We start from the raw sequence: 16,001 nt of genomic DNA on the forward strand, positions 1-16,001 counted from the left end.
ACATGTTTAATTATTCTATCCATTTATTCTTCCAGTGTCGCGCCAGTCCCAGCAAGAATACAGCATGAGGCAGGAACAATCCGTGAACATAGCACCAGCTCCTCACTAGTGCTGCGGTACCGTGTCCTCACATGTTTAATAATTAACAATACAGTGATCCCTCACTATATCGCGCTTCGACTTTCGCGGCTTCACTCTATCGCGGATTTTAAATGTAAGCATATCTAAATATATTTTTCGCTGGTTCGCGGATTTCTGCGGACAATGGGTCTTTTAATTTATGGTACATTCTTCCTTAGTTTGTTTGCCCAGTTGATTTCATACAAGGGACACTATTGGTGGATGGCTTAGAAGCTACCCAATCAGAGCATTATACGTATTAAATAAAACTCCTCGATGATATGCGATGTGCTTCCCGAGCGGTGCTTGACTGTTTGCTTTTCTCGGTCTTTCTCACCCTCTCTGACATTCTCTGCTCCTGACGGGGGGGGTGTGAGCAGAGAGGCTGTTTGCACAGAAGATACAGACGCTACTCTAAAAATGCTGAAAGACAACCTTCACATTGCTCCCTTCTGTTGCGGCTGCTTTATCGCGGTGCACATACTTAAAAACCCAACAGCACGTATTGATTTTTTGATTGTTTGCTTTTCTGTCACGCTCTCTCTCTCTCTCACTGACATTCTCTGCTCCTGACGGCGCTCCTTTGAAGAGAAGATATGCTTGCATTCTTTTAATTGTGAGAAAGAACTGTCATCTCTGTCTTGTCATGGAGCACAGTTTAAACTTTTGACTAAAGGGTGTTATTTCATGTCTAGAGGGCTCTAATAATGTTAACAGTGTGGGAAAGTTTATAAGGGCTTAGAAATATATAAAAATAACCATACAAAGATATGGTTTCTACTTCGCGGATTTTCACCTATTGCGGGGGGTTCTGGAACGCAACCCCCACGATCAAGAAGGGATTACTGTATAGATTATTTAAATGAAGTTAAAGTTTTATCTGTGTAATATAATGAACATATTTTGCCTCATTTCATCTTAAAAATGATATTGTCATCATATGTCAATACGCGCATTATAAAGTGGATCAGGTTGTGAAATATTATAACTGTATCGCAAGTTTGCAGTGAGTTGATTATACTTATAAGTACAAAGCGTTCTACAAGGAGCACTTGACGGACTGATTGAGTGTGTTTATAGTTCTTGGGATGAAACTGTTTCTGAACCGCAAGGAAAGGCTCTGAAGCATTTGTCGTTTGAGAGCAGTTCAATAGGCAGCATGGCTGATGCATGTTTCCCGATAATTCTCTTTCCAATCAGCTGCTGAGCTGTGATTCCCCTCTCAGATACAGTGATATAAATACTCTGAGTGGTGCAGTGAGAGTAATATGTATAAAGATGATCCACTGTGGCAACCCCTACCAGAAGTAGCTGAAAGAAGAAAAAGAAGGTGCAGTGAGAGTAACAACGCTAAAGCAGCTATGGTATTTAGAATACTTTGGCTATTCCCTGGACCATTATATTGTTACAGGTTAATTACAATCGGATGCCTTAAACTAATAAACAATATGCAGTTAGTTTCAGTGTAGTTCAGCAGAGAACTTGTGTACGCCAGGGTTGGAGCTACTGTGAAAATGTGCATGGCTTTACACCAGATTTAGGTTTAATACATCGCGATTTGAGCGTGGAAACATTCGTACACAACATTTTTGTACGTACGCACCGTTTATACAAGAGGCCCCAGGATATTACAAATGGGCCTTCAGGGAACAACTAATAGGTTACAACCTACAGATGCTCTGCAGCAATTAAAGTAAATTAAGCCTTTCAAGCTGAAGCAAATGATTTGCACAGGTGTCCCCAACTTCTTTTGATTACTTTAAAACCTTCTGTCTGTCTTAAAGTAGAGTGAAACAGACTTTTACTACACCCTCTCACCCTCTAAAATGTATGTCACATGAATAATAAACTACAAAGCACACTAAGCAATTGCTTTAATTGTTGTAAATCAACTTTACAATTATGGAAAAAATGCATTAGTTATATGCTTTTTTTTTGTTGTTGTTGCCATAGCCGTTCAGTATTATGTAGCCTGTTTGGCTGTTACATGGAACAAAATAAATGGAATCTATCAGTCTTTTCTGATTAAATAAAGTAACAATAATAGTCAAGTTAAACATATTTTAAATTTGAATTCTGTTATTTATAATTGAATATTTCTGAAAAATAATGCAAGCTAGTAGGGGCTCTTTGTAACACAGGGGATGGCAAAAAGTAGTAAACTATGTATTCTGAGCATTAAGAAGATCTGAAGGAAAAAAGGTTGAGTGGTGAGGAGGTACAGGACTGAGCTGTTTAGAGAATGCTAATAAACAACATCAACCCCACATAGAAGTAGGAAAAGATGAAGAGGAAGAAGTTGATATTTAAATATTTGAATTTAAATAGATATAAGAGGCACAGACCAGTGAGAGTGATCAGAACTAATAAAAGAATAGGGATGAGAACTTATTTTAGTGTAATTTAAAATACCTCTCTGTATCCTCTTTAATAAAACCCCTGTGTGCGTCCAGGTGTCCGTCTGTATGTGTCTTCTGGTGAAGTACGCATGAGCGGGGCCGCACATGTTCCTTGTGCAGAGAGAGAGAGAGAGAGAGAGAGACACACACACAGGCGCACAAGAGAGAGAGACACACACACACATGCACGCGTGTGCATTGTTGCAATGTTACTTTTCTTGGTTGTTTATTAAATTATGGATTTTTCAAATGTTAATTTTTTTCCCTGTGCTTAAAACTCATTAAAAAAAGTGTTTTTGGTGAGCAGTTCGTAGCGCTATACCGCGAACTCTTGCAGTGTTACTTTTCTCTGTTGTTCAAGGTTGTCTCAGTGTTATTCAATGTTTTTACATTTAGTTTACTATTATGTTGTGCATTCTATGGTATAATTAACTATATTTGTGCTTAAAAACTTAAAAAAATATATTTACATACAGTTTGTACGGTCTGGAACAGATTAATTGTATTTACATGCAATCCTATGGGGGAAATTACTTCGGTTCAACTGTATTACTGCGAGAGAAAATTAAAGGCACACAATACAGGGACGCATATTACAGCCACATACAAGGTCCCTTGCCATTTAATATAGACTGTTCCTACTAATGTTTATGCACTAATGTTCTAGCGCCTGTTATTGTAACGGTCTTAATGTCTAGTAACTGTAATAAACTGTAAGGGCCCACTTTCTATTGGTTTTAGCATGTGTGAAAGCTGTAAGACTAGGGAGAAAAAAATGTATGCCCCTGTCTTGGTACTTTTTTGCTAATTATGTAAAAACATCCGTTTCTCGGTTAACAGTGTCTTTTGGCATCAAAATATGGAAGTTGACTCAACATGTTAAAGGATAATCTTGAAGCATTAAAAAATCTGCATCGGTAAAGTGAGAAACAATTTAAGAACAAAAGAGAAAGTGAACAAATACTGTATGTTTGGATCACAGTGCTTTAAGAAATATTGTGAAATGTTTTCGTTTATTCAGGACTTCTTATAAATTCTGTGACGAGTATTTTGCATTATGATTAATTTTGTAGGAAAGAAGTATGAAGATCAGTTAATGGAATTTACTAGACTCGTATTTAAGCTTCCTGAGATGGAAACTCTTCTTATGAAAGCAAAGGTTGAACTATTTTCATTAAAACTGGAAATCAAGCCTGCACTTTCTCTTTTTATAAAGGTGGGTAGAGAAGGTTTTTTTCTATATGAATGTTAATGTTTTTATGATTCATAAAAAACTCTTTGTTCTCTTAAAGCTGAACATGAAACAAGGTATTACTGGCTACTGTACATGATATTTTTAAGTGACCAATTGTTTATGTGTATATTAAGATAAAAAGTTTCCTTCTGAATCTGAAAATATGCAAAATTTTAATTCTTTCTCAAAATTACCTCCAATATTTATAACTACAATTAAAGCTTAAAAATACTGACATAATTTTACAGTTATTTCAGTTTTTTATTTTCTAATCTGAATTACATGTTTCTCATTCTGGAATGTTTATGGTATAGGAGTAACAAATAAAAAATATGTTTCTCTTGGTGAGAACTGAAGGAATGTATATGTTCTATTTTTGTAAAACAGGTATGGAAAAATCTGTTTAGACCAAAAATGATACATTTTGCCTCACAGTTCAAAATGGTAGAAATATTTTAGCAGGATAACCACAAACTTGTTTATTGTTAATTGCTGTCTTCATATCTTAATTTTATAATAAATTTAATTTTATAATTATCTTGTTTCATTTTCAAATATTTGTATGAATATTAATGTACAGTAATTAATAATCTGTAAATGTTAATATTTAACATATCAAATATTAAGGTATATCTATTAAGTCTAATTTTTAATTTTCATGAAAAAATATTGAGATTTGCCAGTGGTTTCTAACATGTCTTCAAAGATAACAGCTATTTTTTGGAGTTGGTTTTTGTTTGTGTAATTGTATAATTAAAATAGAGTCTCCCAGACTTTTTTAAAAAACAAAAAACAGTAATTTGTTATGGTTGCAAAAACAGCCTTGAATCTTATCCTGCCCATAGTGACCACAGATGCATTTTGTACTTTATTGTCTTGTGTAACATCATATACTGTATAAGATTTATCAGACACTAGAAAACCCACTGAGAGAAAGAGTAAGCTTTCTGAGCAATCATTGAAATAAACTTTCATCCTGAGAATTTACTTATTTGCATGTATGGTTTACTTCTGGGGTTTTCATTTCTTTTCCAATATCGTTTATCAGTGAGACAACTGGAAGTACAAAAGAATCCTGTTTTGTAACATATTTTTTGTTTTTATCCAGAAGCATTCATGGGTAGCACTATGCTTTTCTATGAGGTTTTTTAATGTTTAATATTTTGATACTTTATAAACATTGGCTTGAAACCTGTTTATTAGATGTTCATGATTTATATGTTTAATATTGTTTAAACACAGTTAAAAATCTTACTCAGAATTTTCAAAGTTAAGTTACTTTGTAGTTTAAATACATGAAAGGTTTTGCAAATTGATAAAAGAAAAATGTCATCTTATGTTAACTAATACATTTTAAATCTCACTAACATTTTTCCTTTGTGACCTGTCAAATTCTGTTCAGAGTGGAGAAAATTTTGTCATCTAAGTTTTAAAAAGTTATAGTTGTGTGAAGTATTGTAGTAAGTAATGCAAAAATATTAGCTTTTTAAGTTACATAAAATTAATTTCCTGCTTTTTTTTTTTACCTTACTCTCCTTCTCCCTCTCTTTTGATAAAACACAACTAGAAAATGCCTCTAAATTGTCCAAGTTTTGGGTTTATTTGTGGAGGTGTTTTGTGCTACAATAGAGTGACACTCCAACCAGAGTTGATTTTTGCCTTGTGTGTACTGTAATGTTGCCAGAATAGGTTTTCCCCACCAATGACACTGAATAGCAATAAGCAGCTTTAAAGACACATGAGTATTCCTTAGTAAAAGGAGTATATTCATTTAAGTTTTGACAGTAGTGGAAAATGCCATATATTTTGCACTGTGTCTGTGGAGTCTGAATGTTCCTTTGCTGTGACAGAAATATTGCTGTGAACACTGGCCCGGACACACACAGACGGACAACATAGTTCCACCCAACACACGTTTATTGTACACAATATTTACAGTTCAGTGCACTCACAAACCCCAGTGCCTCCAGCACCGATTCCCCCAATGTCCAGGCCACACAGTCTTGTACCTCTCTTTCTCCTGGCCGCCTCCAGTCCTCACTCCAGCTCCGTCCTCTTCCACCCAACTTCCGCTCATGACTGGAGGGAGGTGGCCCCTTTTAAATGAACCCGGATGGGCTCCAGCTGCTTCCCGGCAATCTCCCGCGGACACATCCCCGTGTGGCGGAAGTGCCGGGCTCCCGGGATAATCAGGCACTGGGGCGCCGCCTGGCGGTGGCCACGGGTCCCTACAGGGCTGGGCCTCCAAGCCCTTTACCCGAGGCCCCCAACACAACCAGGACGGACGCCCCCTCTCGGTCTGGAGGAGGCATAAGCCCTCCTCTGGTCCTCCTGGGCGTCCCGGCCGGGCTCCAGCCCTGGCTGGGGACCACATTGCTTAAAAATAAATGACAAATGTATTCAATCTTGTATAGGCTGTTTTCATAAGGCAAGTTTCTGTTTTTACCAATTGCATCAATATTTGATACAGTGTTTCGAGTATCATTTCCATACTGTTACATCCAGGTTATTCCAACTACTGGATGTAAATATTTTTATTTATTTATTTAATGTTTTTTTTTCCCTTGAGTATTGTTTTGCTGCCTTTGAACCTTTAGTGAAATAAGTAGATTTGGGAAACAGATAGATAGATACTTACTTACTTACTTACTTACTTACTTACTTACTTACTTACTTACTTACTTACTTACTTTCTTTCTTTCTTTCTTTCTTTCTTTCTTTCTTTCTTTCTTTCTTAATCCCAAGGGGAAATTCATAATTGATACTATCTTCTTGCTTATAGTGCACACTTCAAGCTACAGTTGTAATAAAATTAGCAGTGCTGTTCCTCAACTGCCTAATCCAGTGTAGTATCACACATCTCAGGGGTCTATATCACCAATATCATGCATAAGGCCGTAAGAACCATAGATAGGTGTAATCAGTCACAGAGTATTCTCTATTTATCCATTTTCTAAGTTAATGAGCTGGTGCCTATTTTTTTAGGATTGGGCTCAAGGTGGCAACAGACTTTGGACTGGACACCAGTACATAGTTGTGCATTCTCACAAACACACTGTTATGTCAAATTCCACAAAGGCATAAGCATTGTCCTTTGGTTAGTAGTTCAATAAAAGATAAAATGTAGTTTTGCTTTTTCACTTTAACTATAGTATATGTTATAATGTATAGTACACCGGGTTTATAAATAGATAAGTATTAAATGTATTGATCTATTAATACATAAAGTTTGACTAAACTGCCTTTATTTTCAATAATGCTTACTTTTATTTTTATATGCAGGTTATTGGAAAAGCTTACAATGAACTTCAAAATCTGTCAGAAAAGTCTGCAATGGTCTCTAAGGCTTTAGAATATGTCGGAGATATATTTAAATACATGAAGCCTTATTTGGTCAACAGTGATCCACCTGACAGCATCTTGTTGTTATACTGGACAGTTGGTATGTCTATAGAGCTTAGTGCCCACCAATATTGCACGAATAAAATGTGTCCATCTTAGGCAATAGTGGTAGATCTAGATCTAACCCTGTTTTCACCAGTTTCCAGAACTAGAGAAAATCTACAGTGTAGGTTGTAATTCCTGATTTTTTTTTTTTCGCTTTTGAAAGCAGACTTTTTGTTGAAAAGGGCAATTGTAGAGATTGAATAGGTTAAAACTTGTTAAGCATGCTTGTGCAGTGTATTTTAGTAATTTATAATATGTCTGTGGCTTTTGTTAAAAATCTGTGTTATCAGAAAAGGCTAAAATTGGATATTTAGGAGACGATGATGTTGAAAACTTGAAATAAAGTAATGTCTAAGATTTTAATGTTTCTATTAGTGCTGGTTTTAGTCTTTGTTGCAATATGCATTAGCTCTTAAAAGTACAGAGAATAACATGAGAACAATTAAAATCAAACGAGTTATACAAGCAGAATATACACTGCGTGTTGAGTGAGAGTGTGCCTCAGCATCCTTGTTGCCATTATGCTGCTTTCACATTTTGTTGGTTTAAAAAAAATATGTCACTCACATCTCATTTTATATCAGATCATCCAAAATAAGACCCTGCACACAATGATATCTTCTAATGCAAGTCCACCCTTGAAATATAAGGGGCCGTCGAAGTACAGTATAGGTTTGAGTGCAAGACAGAATGTCAGTCGGTCAGCACTGTCCCTGGTGATGAATAAATTTGGCATCAAGCTTTTTCAGTCACCCATGTAAAGATATCTGACCTGAAATGGCTCAGTGCTAGTGCTATTCATGTTCAAGTAGCTAAAGAGCAGATGACACAGAGCGGAATCACTTATTTCCTTATACCTCACTCAGACTTCCTCCAAAGCATCTAGTATCATTAATTGTGTGTTACCTACTCTAGCCTGCATTATAATCTGCATTGACCTATTAGTGTCTGGGCTTGCAAGTGTCCTGGATAAACCAAGATCCAGGTATTTAATGACCTCATGGGCACAGCCATCAGCAGTGTGTCTGTTTGTGGAGCGAGTGTCGACCTTGTCGAGAGGTTTACTTACCTTGGCAGTGACATTCATGTCTCTGGTGACTCTTCCTCTGAAGTCAGTAGACAGATTGAGAGAGCATGGGGGGTCGCTGGAAAGGGGTGTGTGACCATGTCCCGTTATCTATGCAAAAGGACAAAGGTCCAAGTCTTTAGAGTCCTGGTGCTTCCTGTCTTGCTATATGGTTGCGAGACATGAACTCTATCCAGTGACCTGAGATGAAGACTGGACTCCTTTGGTACTGTGTCTCTCTGGAAAATCCTTGGGTATCGTTGGTTTGACTTTGTGTCAAATGAGCGGTTGCTCATGGAGTCCCGAATGAGGCACATTACCTGCATTGTGAGGGAGTGTCAGTTACGGCACTACGGCCATGTAGCGCGTTTCCCCAAGGGTGATCAGGCTCATAAGATCCTCATTACTGAGGACCCGAGTGGCTGGACCAGGCCAAGTGGTCACCCACATAACACCTGGCTGCGGTAGATAGAGCGTCTTTTTCTGAGGGTGGGACTGGACTGCATGTCTGCTTGGGGGGGTTGCAAACTGGGATCCCGAGTTGTTTCATCATATAGTGGGTGCGGCAACACACTGTACCAGTGCATGCACCCCAACTTGAATTGACCTGACCTATTATATTGTAACCAATAAAACTAGCCAATAATCAATGCAAACTGATCGTGCTAATAATATTTCTATCTATTTGGACTGAAGGTTAAGATGTGTAGACTTCTTTTATAATTCATAATTGATACATTATATTAAAATGAGCAGTTTAAAACATCTAAATAAATTATCCTATTAGATACATATTTAGAGGTTTTTTAGTCTGCCATTTGCTATTTAAAAGCCTAACCTTTATACATTTTCTTTCTGATTAATGACTTGTGTGTATCACACAGTTAAGCACAACCTGAGCTATAATAGAGTAGAATCATCATTTTATGTCTCTGTTTTTTAATGTTTAATTGCTTGTGTAATTGTTTAGTGGTTTTGGTATGTTGTCTTGCAACACAGCAGTCCAAATCATATGCATTAGTTGTCCTAAATATCATAGCAAAATGTGGTTAGGTGGTCATTAGGCATTGTTTCTGTTAAACAAAACTGTTCAACAAACTAAATATGCAAATATATTATTTAAAGACAATTATTTTTTATTAGAAATTAATTACTGAATCATTTCTGCTTTATAGAAAAATATGAATTTTCTTGAAGGAAATAAAATAAATTGTGATTAATGTGCAATTAATTTTGTTTCAATTGTGATTAAATTTGTTTAATCAATCACCAGCCCTATTATTGATGTATATATGCATGTGTACATGTCAGTGTTTCAAAACAGACTTGATCAAAGTAAGGGTAAATAGCATCCTACATAGTAAAAATACCTGTAGAAAATTCAAATTTAAGCTAGTTATGTACCAGTACAGTGCCTATAAAAAGTATTTAACCCCATGGAAGTGTTCACATTTTGTTGTTCTAATATAACATTGAATCTCAGTGTATTTAATTTGGCTTTTTTGATACTGATTAACAGAAAAAAATGTGCTAAATGGTCTAAATTAATTACAAATTTAAAACATAAGTATTCACTTCCTTTAAGTCAGTATTTAGTAGGGGCATCTTTGACAGCAATTCCAGGCCTGTGTCAGGACTTTTACATTGTTTTAGGCCATTCCCATGTAGTTTTGGCTTTGTGCTTGGGGTCGTTGTCTTGCAAGAAAAAAAGTCTATTAAGGAACCTGGTTTCTTACAGATTACATCAGGTATTACTTAATGATTTTCCTATATTCTGCTGCATTCATTATACCCTCTGCCCACACAGGCCTTACAGTGTCATTTTAACAGTGTCTTTTTCTTTTCCATTTCATTGACTGGAGAAGCTCTTGGGCAACTGTTGCTGTCTGTCTAATCTAGCTTGTAACTTCTTGAGAGTTATCAGAGGTTTCTTGTTAGCCTCCCTCACTAGTCTTCTCTTTGTGGGGCACCTGCTCTAGATAAAACTCACAGCAGATGTGGCAAGGCATCTGGTTAATTACAGATTATAAAAAGAAGAATAACGTACAATACACGTTGGCCAATAACAATGCAAACCTAGCATTGGAACTGAACAGTTTCCTTGCACGGTTTGAAAAGGTCCATAACCAGCCTCCATTCAGTTTCAAGCTCATTGGAGACTCGCATCCTTTGGTGCATGAGGTGTGACGGGCACTAAACAACATCAACATAAGGAAGGCAGCAGGTCCTGAATGTTCAGGGACATGTGCTTCAGGCATGCGTTGACCAACTAGAGGAGGTATTTACACACATATTCAACCTCCTCTCCTCATGTACATTCCCCGTGTACCTAAAATCCACGACCGTTGTGCCAGTTCCAAAAAAACCTAGGTGTGGCTCTCCATACTGCCCTATCGCACCTGGGAAAGCTCAACACCTATGCTAGGATGCTCATTGTTGAGTACAATTTAGCATTTCACACCATTTTACCTTGCCAGCTGATCTAAAAACTATGCATTAGGACTTGCTTCCTCCATATGCAACTGGTTGCTGGATTTTCTCACCAACAGCCCGAGTCTGTCAGGTTGAACAAACACACATCCTCCAACCTTACCCTGCGCACTGGTGTGCCACAAAGCTATGTACCAAGTCCCCATCCTCTATGCATTCTTCACCCATGATTGTCAATCCATCCACGAATCAAACATTATTGTTACATTTAAGGATGATACGACCGTCATTGGGCTTGATTCAGACAATAATCAAGCTGTATATAGGATATATGTATAAGCCCTGCAGCAGGTCATAAAAACAGCAGAGGTCATCATCGGCACTGAACTACCATCATTTAAACTCTTTTATAACACTTGGAGTGTAAGAAGGGTCAAAAACATTATCAAAGATAATACTCGACCTGAAATTTTTTAGTTTTTTGTAATTTTGACCACTTTGCAGTGTTCAGATTTCTCTTTGACATTAAAGAGTATTTTTCTGTTAATTAGCATTAAAAAAATGAAATTAAATCCATTGTGATTCAATGTTATTTAATAAAAAATGTGAAGACGTCCATGCATCTAAATAAATAAATAAATACTTTTCATAGGCATTATATTTTTCTTTATTACATTAATGAATTATTTTTATTTATTGTATTACCCATATATATACGTATATAATGACAGTTGACTAACTCACTCACTCATTTAATTACCCACTCACTTTAACAAATACAGCTGAAATTTGACAGCATTGTACATCTAGGGCAGTAGGTGTCCACTAACAAAGGACGTTTCAATATATCAATATTTAAGTGTAAAAACAACTCGCAATATAAAAACTAAATATCTCAAAATCTCAATTTTCACATGTGACAATAAATCTGAGATAAATGTATTATATTACATTTCTTTTTATCAGTCCATAGCCTTGCATTTTTGAAAAAGCCAACACTACTGTATTGACCACATGCATATTATCATTAAGTTTATGATACCAATGAACAATAAGCATTAAGTGTTTTTTAAAGTTATAAATAAATAAATGCGAAATTAAAAAAGAAAAAAAATGCCAAATGAAACCAGGCCTCGACAGAAGAGAATTAAGCTTGATTTTTTTGCTATAGCTGATGGAGATGATGTTTTTCAGAATGTGAGAAAAAGAGAAAAGAATGATGCTTTTAAAAAAGAGTAAAAGCAATTAGCAACTTTTGTTTTTTCTTTTGGTATACATTAATTCAAACCCATTGTATGGTGAGGCAGTACTAATTTTAGTTTTTGATGCTAATTGAGACTTGGGGTTTTTTGTTGTATATAATATGTTCAAAAGTAAAGAGCTCAAGTGAATAAATAATGAAAGTCCTTGGTAAAAAAATAATAATATTGCATACAGGAAAGTACTTAGTTACGTAGTACTGCATCCAATTAAACAATGGCACTATAACTAAGGCCAATTAAAAATTTCCTGAGCCAAGCCAGGTAAACTCAGCTAGTATTAAAATATATTTCATAGTGCTATATAGAACGACACACCAGAATTTAATTCATGAAATTCTGTGCGCTATCTGCACACTGACTAGTGTAAATTTACATTCTGGGTGAGCTTTAAGTAAATTTTTTACAAATGTATGATGGCTATGTTTGAATATTATTCTTAAGTGTCTTGTTTGATTACTGAGGAACTGAAGTCTATCAAAACAGAAAAAAATGATTAAGAAAATGAATGGATTGCAGACACCATACTGAAACTCAGTGTGAATAAAGTATAAACAGAGACATTCATGTAAAGGATTGTATACATTTGTACATTACGTAAATGATAATACTCATCTGCTCTCAGTTCAGTCAGAAATTCTACATTCTCATTATTAATTTTACTTCACCAATTCTAATCCAAATTCAAGCATTTATAACTGTCATGCAATGAGGCAATTAGAAGTGTTTCATTTGTTTAACTCAGCTTATAAAGAGCATGTCTGTTTTGTGATCTTTTTGTAAACTACAGGGCTTCGCCCCCATATCTGGCCCGTGCTATGCACCAGCCACTTCACGTCTCTGCCGCTCGCATATGTGGATTTCACTTTCACCAAAAACAAAACTTTTAAATCTCGCAGATATGCTTCTTCATTGGGAAGAAACACTACTTTTCTCTGATGGCAACATGAATTAGACGATCTACAATTCTCTAACTTAAAGTTTAAATCCGAACAATATATTCAATCTCTTTTCGCTGTTCCGTTATTTCACAGAGTAATAATTTCTGTTTGTTTGTGCTAATGCGATCTTTACTATAATTTTTTTGAGACTTTCGAATTTTCATACTTATATTCTCTCTAACCTGCTCTGCATGTGTATTGCGCCAATATTTTTTAATTCTTTACGATGTTCTACTTTGTCATCTACTCTTTGTATTTTATTTCCGGCCCCGGTGGTTAAATCTCTTGCCACAAAGTCTCATGGGATGTGAAAGTATATCTCTGAAAATGTCACGTCTTTTCCCCGGATTTTCTTTATTATAATAGAGAGATAAGACTATTTTTCAGAGATTTTCATTATTCATTCTTATTTGTGTTACGCAAAATATTTTTTAATAAAAATGTGTTATTCTAAACATCCATCATTTTGTTTTCAGAACTCAATTATTCCATTACACTTTCACTGTCAGACTTTCATGACAGTATTAGGAGAAAAATAGAACCTACTGTAGTTAACGTGGAAATAGCCCATTTTGTGTTAATGTTTATGCTAGTTTTTTATACCAATATTTATTCTGTAGTGCTTTTTATTGTGATGTCTAGCAAGTTCAAGTATCATATTTTAATCATTCACCTTAAAATTTAAGGAGCTTCTACTATATAATATTGAATTGTAAGTACCTTTGATATTCATATTTTCTGAACAAATTAGTGGTCAAAATAAAAATGTGTGAGGCATCATTATGCCCATAGGCATAATGCACCAGTCACCGATAACTAAAAAAAGAATGTTACAAACATGTAGTGGGGTCTTTCTTTCTTTCTTTCTTTCTTTCTTTCTTTCTTTCTTTCTTGTTTTGGAAGAATGTGTGTAATTTTGTGAGACCAATCCTTTGTAGTATCTTCATTACCTACCTTTAATAATGAACATAATCTTTTTTTTCTCTTTTAACATTCAGTTTTTGTGCAAAATTTTCAGGTTGTCTATTGAAGTCTTGGGCTCCAATACTAGCCACTTCCAAAGCACAACAGCTGCTGTGTTCCATTATTGATCGCCTGTTGCTACCAGGTGCCCTTTTGCAGAAAGACAAAGACCTTCCAACTGCTAAATTAGCAGCAATAAAAGAAAATCTTCCCCAGTGCCTTCAGGTGAGCTTCTTGGGTTATCTAATTTTACAGTTTTTAAGTAATGCGAGACAGATGCACTGATTTAATACTGCTTTTTGTTGCATAAAATATAGCTTACTATAATGTAAATATCTTGCAATTTGCTTTTACATTGTTTGCATCATTATAAGGAATATAGTGTTGTTTATTTATTTTTTCAAGTAATAAATGCACTTTTAGTAATCTTTTTAAATCTATTTAAAAGTAATTCAGCATGCTTATTAAGAAGAGCATAAAACGAACATTCAGCTGTGCTGTTACACTGAACATGATTAGGACTGTCCTGGCCAATTTAAACTTGAATACTGTCAGTAGAAAGATCAAGAGCCTCAGTGTGCCAGGATAGAAAGAAACTGTATAAAAAGTTTATTTTTATCAGTCTAGAAAAGGTTTGATTTTTAAGAACTGTGATTCCACTGAATCAATTAATAATAATAATAATAATAATAATAATAATAAATTTTATTTATATAGCTCCTTTCTCATGTTCAAAGAATTATTCAAATTCTTTCAAATATAAAGGCTTAGAAATTTCCGTGAAGAATCTTTTGACAAAATTAGTGGACCTGCAGGCCTCTATTGCCTCATTTTTTGTAATCATTAACAAAGGCATGGTAAAAGACAGCTGGGGATAAATAGAAAAGTCAAGAAACTGGTTCCATTGCTCACTTATATTTTTGTAAGTGTTTGCCCCAGATTTGCTAATGTTGGCTCTCAGTGATACTATAAGTGTTCTGAAACAAATTTGAATGAAAAGTGGAATCTTTTGACTAATATAAGCTTCAATGTATATGTAGAAGAAAGAATCTCATATTAATAATGTTCCAGCATAATGGCAGTAGTTGTTGTTTTGGGGATTCAATGTGAAATCATGGCAAGGGTAATTTAAGGAATTATATTTTTTTTGTGTGGCCCTAAATTAAGTGGGTTCAGTTAGTGAAGGGATGGAACATAGAATTTTATGGTAGAACCTCAACCACCCAATCATAAACTAAATCTGAATTGTAGTAGGGCCATGCCTTAAAATGATACAGATGCAAGTCTACATTACTGTAGTTAAACAAAAATACATTTAAACTTATAAAGTGAAAAAGTCAAAGTCTAGATCTAAACCCTATTAAGACTATGTAACTCCGGAAATCATGTAACTGTTCTGCATGTATTCTCTGAATGTCTCCCTTTACTGTATTTTTCTTTTTTTAAAGTCTAAGTGACTCCACTTACAGTCAAGCAAGCTAGTGTAAACATTGTCAATTTTTTCCATGGATAGGCATTTTGCAAGTTAAGATATTAGCCTGAAGGTTAAGGAACATATGTGGAATTTCTCCAATGCAATACAAATTAAAGAAGAACCTAGAAAAACTTTCCATACATTCCTAAAAGATGCAGTGTGAGAATAAAATAAGTGGAGTGAAAAGTAATAAGACATTGCTTTCTCCCCTGTCCCATAACATTAATGGGTTAATTTAAATGATTTTAAATCTATAAAATTCTGTTTGGTAGGCATCTGGTCATCCTGCTTTCCTATTGTGTAGAAATCTAATAGTATTACAAATTTTTGTGAGTATTAACCGTTTATACAGCTTATTGGTACATGATGACTAATATCAGTGTAATAATATTTCTTAAATATGTTGCTGATCTCTCCATGTTCAGTAACTTTGATTTTGGTTGAATTGTTCATTTTTGTAACAGTATTCCAAGCATCTTTCTTATGTATTTGATGAGTTAGTATCTTTATTGCCTTTTCTTCATATTCATAATAAGACGTATGGCATGTTTTAGGTAACAGTAGCTCAACTTCTCTTGTCATCACTATATTGAATTCTATTTGTATAGCCAGTTTCTTTTGTAAACTTTAGCAGTGGCCAATCTTGTATATTCATCATTGATGTCAAT

At 35.1% G+C, this 16,001-nt stretch overlaps 1 protein-coding gene across 1 annotated transcript in view; it reads left to right on the forward strand.

Annotated features, from left to right (window-relative positions):
* mms22l (MMS22-like, DNA repair protein) overlaps positions 1-16,001 on the forward strand; it is a 148,406-nt gene that overhangs the window by 110,496 nt on the left and 21,909 nt on the right. The window contains exons 18-20 of the mRNA XM_039747602.1: positions 3,593-3,735; positions 7,036-7,195; positions 13,915-14,084. Of these exons, the coding sequence (XP_039603536.1) occupies positions 3,593-3,735; positions 7,036-7,195; positions 13,915-14,084 (473 nt within the window). The remainder of the gene's footprint in view (positions 1-3,592; positions 3,736-7,035; positions 7,196-13,914; positions 14,085-16,001) is intronic.

The sequence above is a fragment of the Polypterus senegalus genome, chromosome 3, assembly GCF_016835505.1.
Source record: "Polypterus senegalus isolate Bchr_013 chromosome 3, ASM1683550v1, whole genome shotgun sequence".
In the NCBI taxonomy this organism is placed as follows: Eukaryota; Metazoa; Chordata; class Cladistia; order Polypteriformes; family Polypteridae; genus Polypterus; species Polypterus senegalus.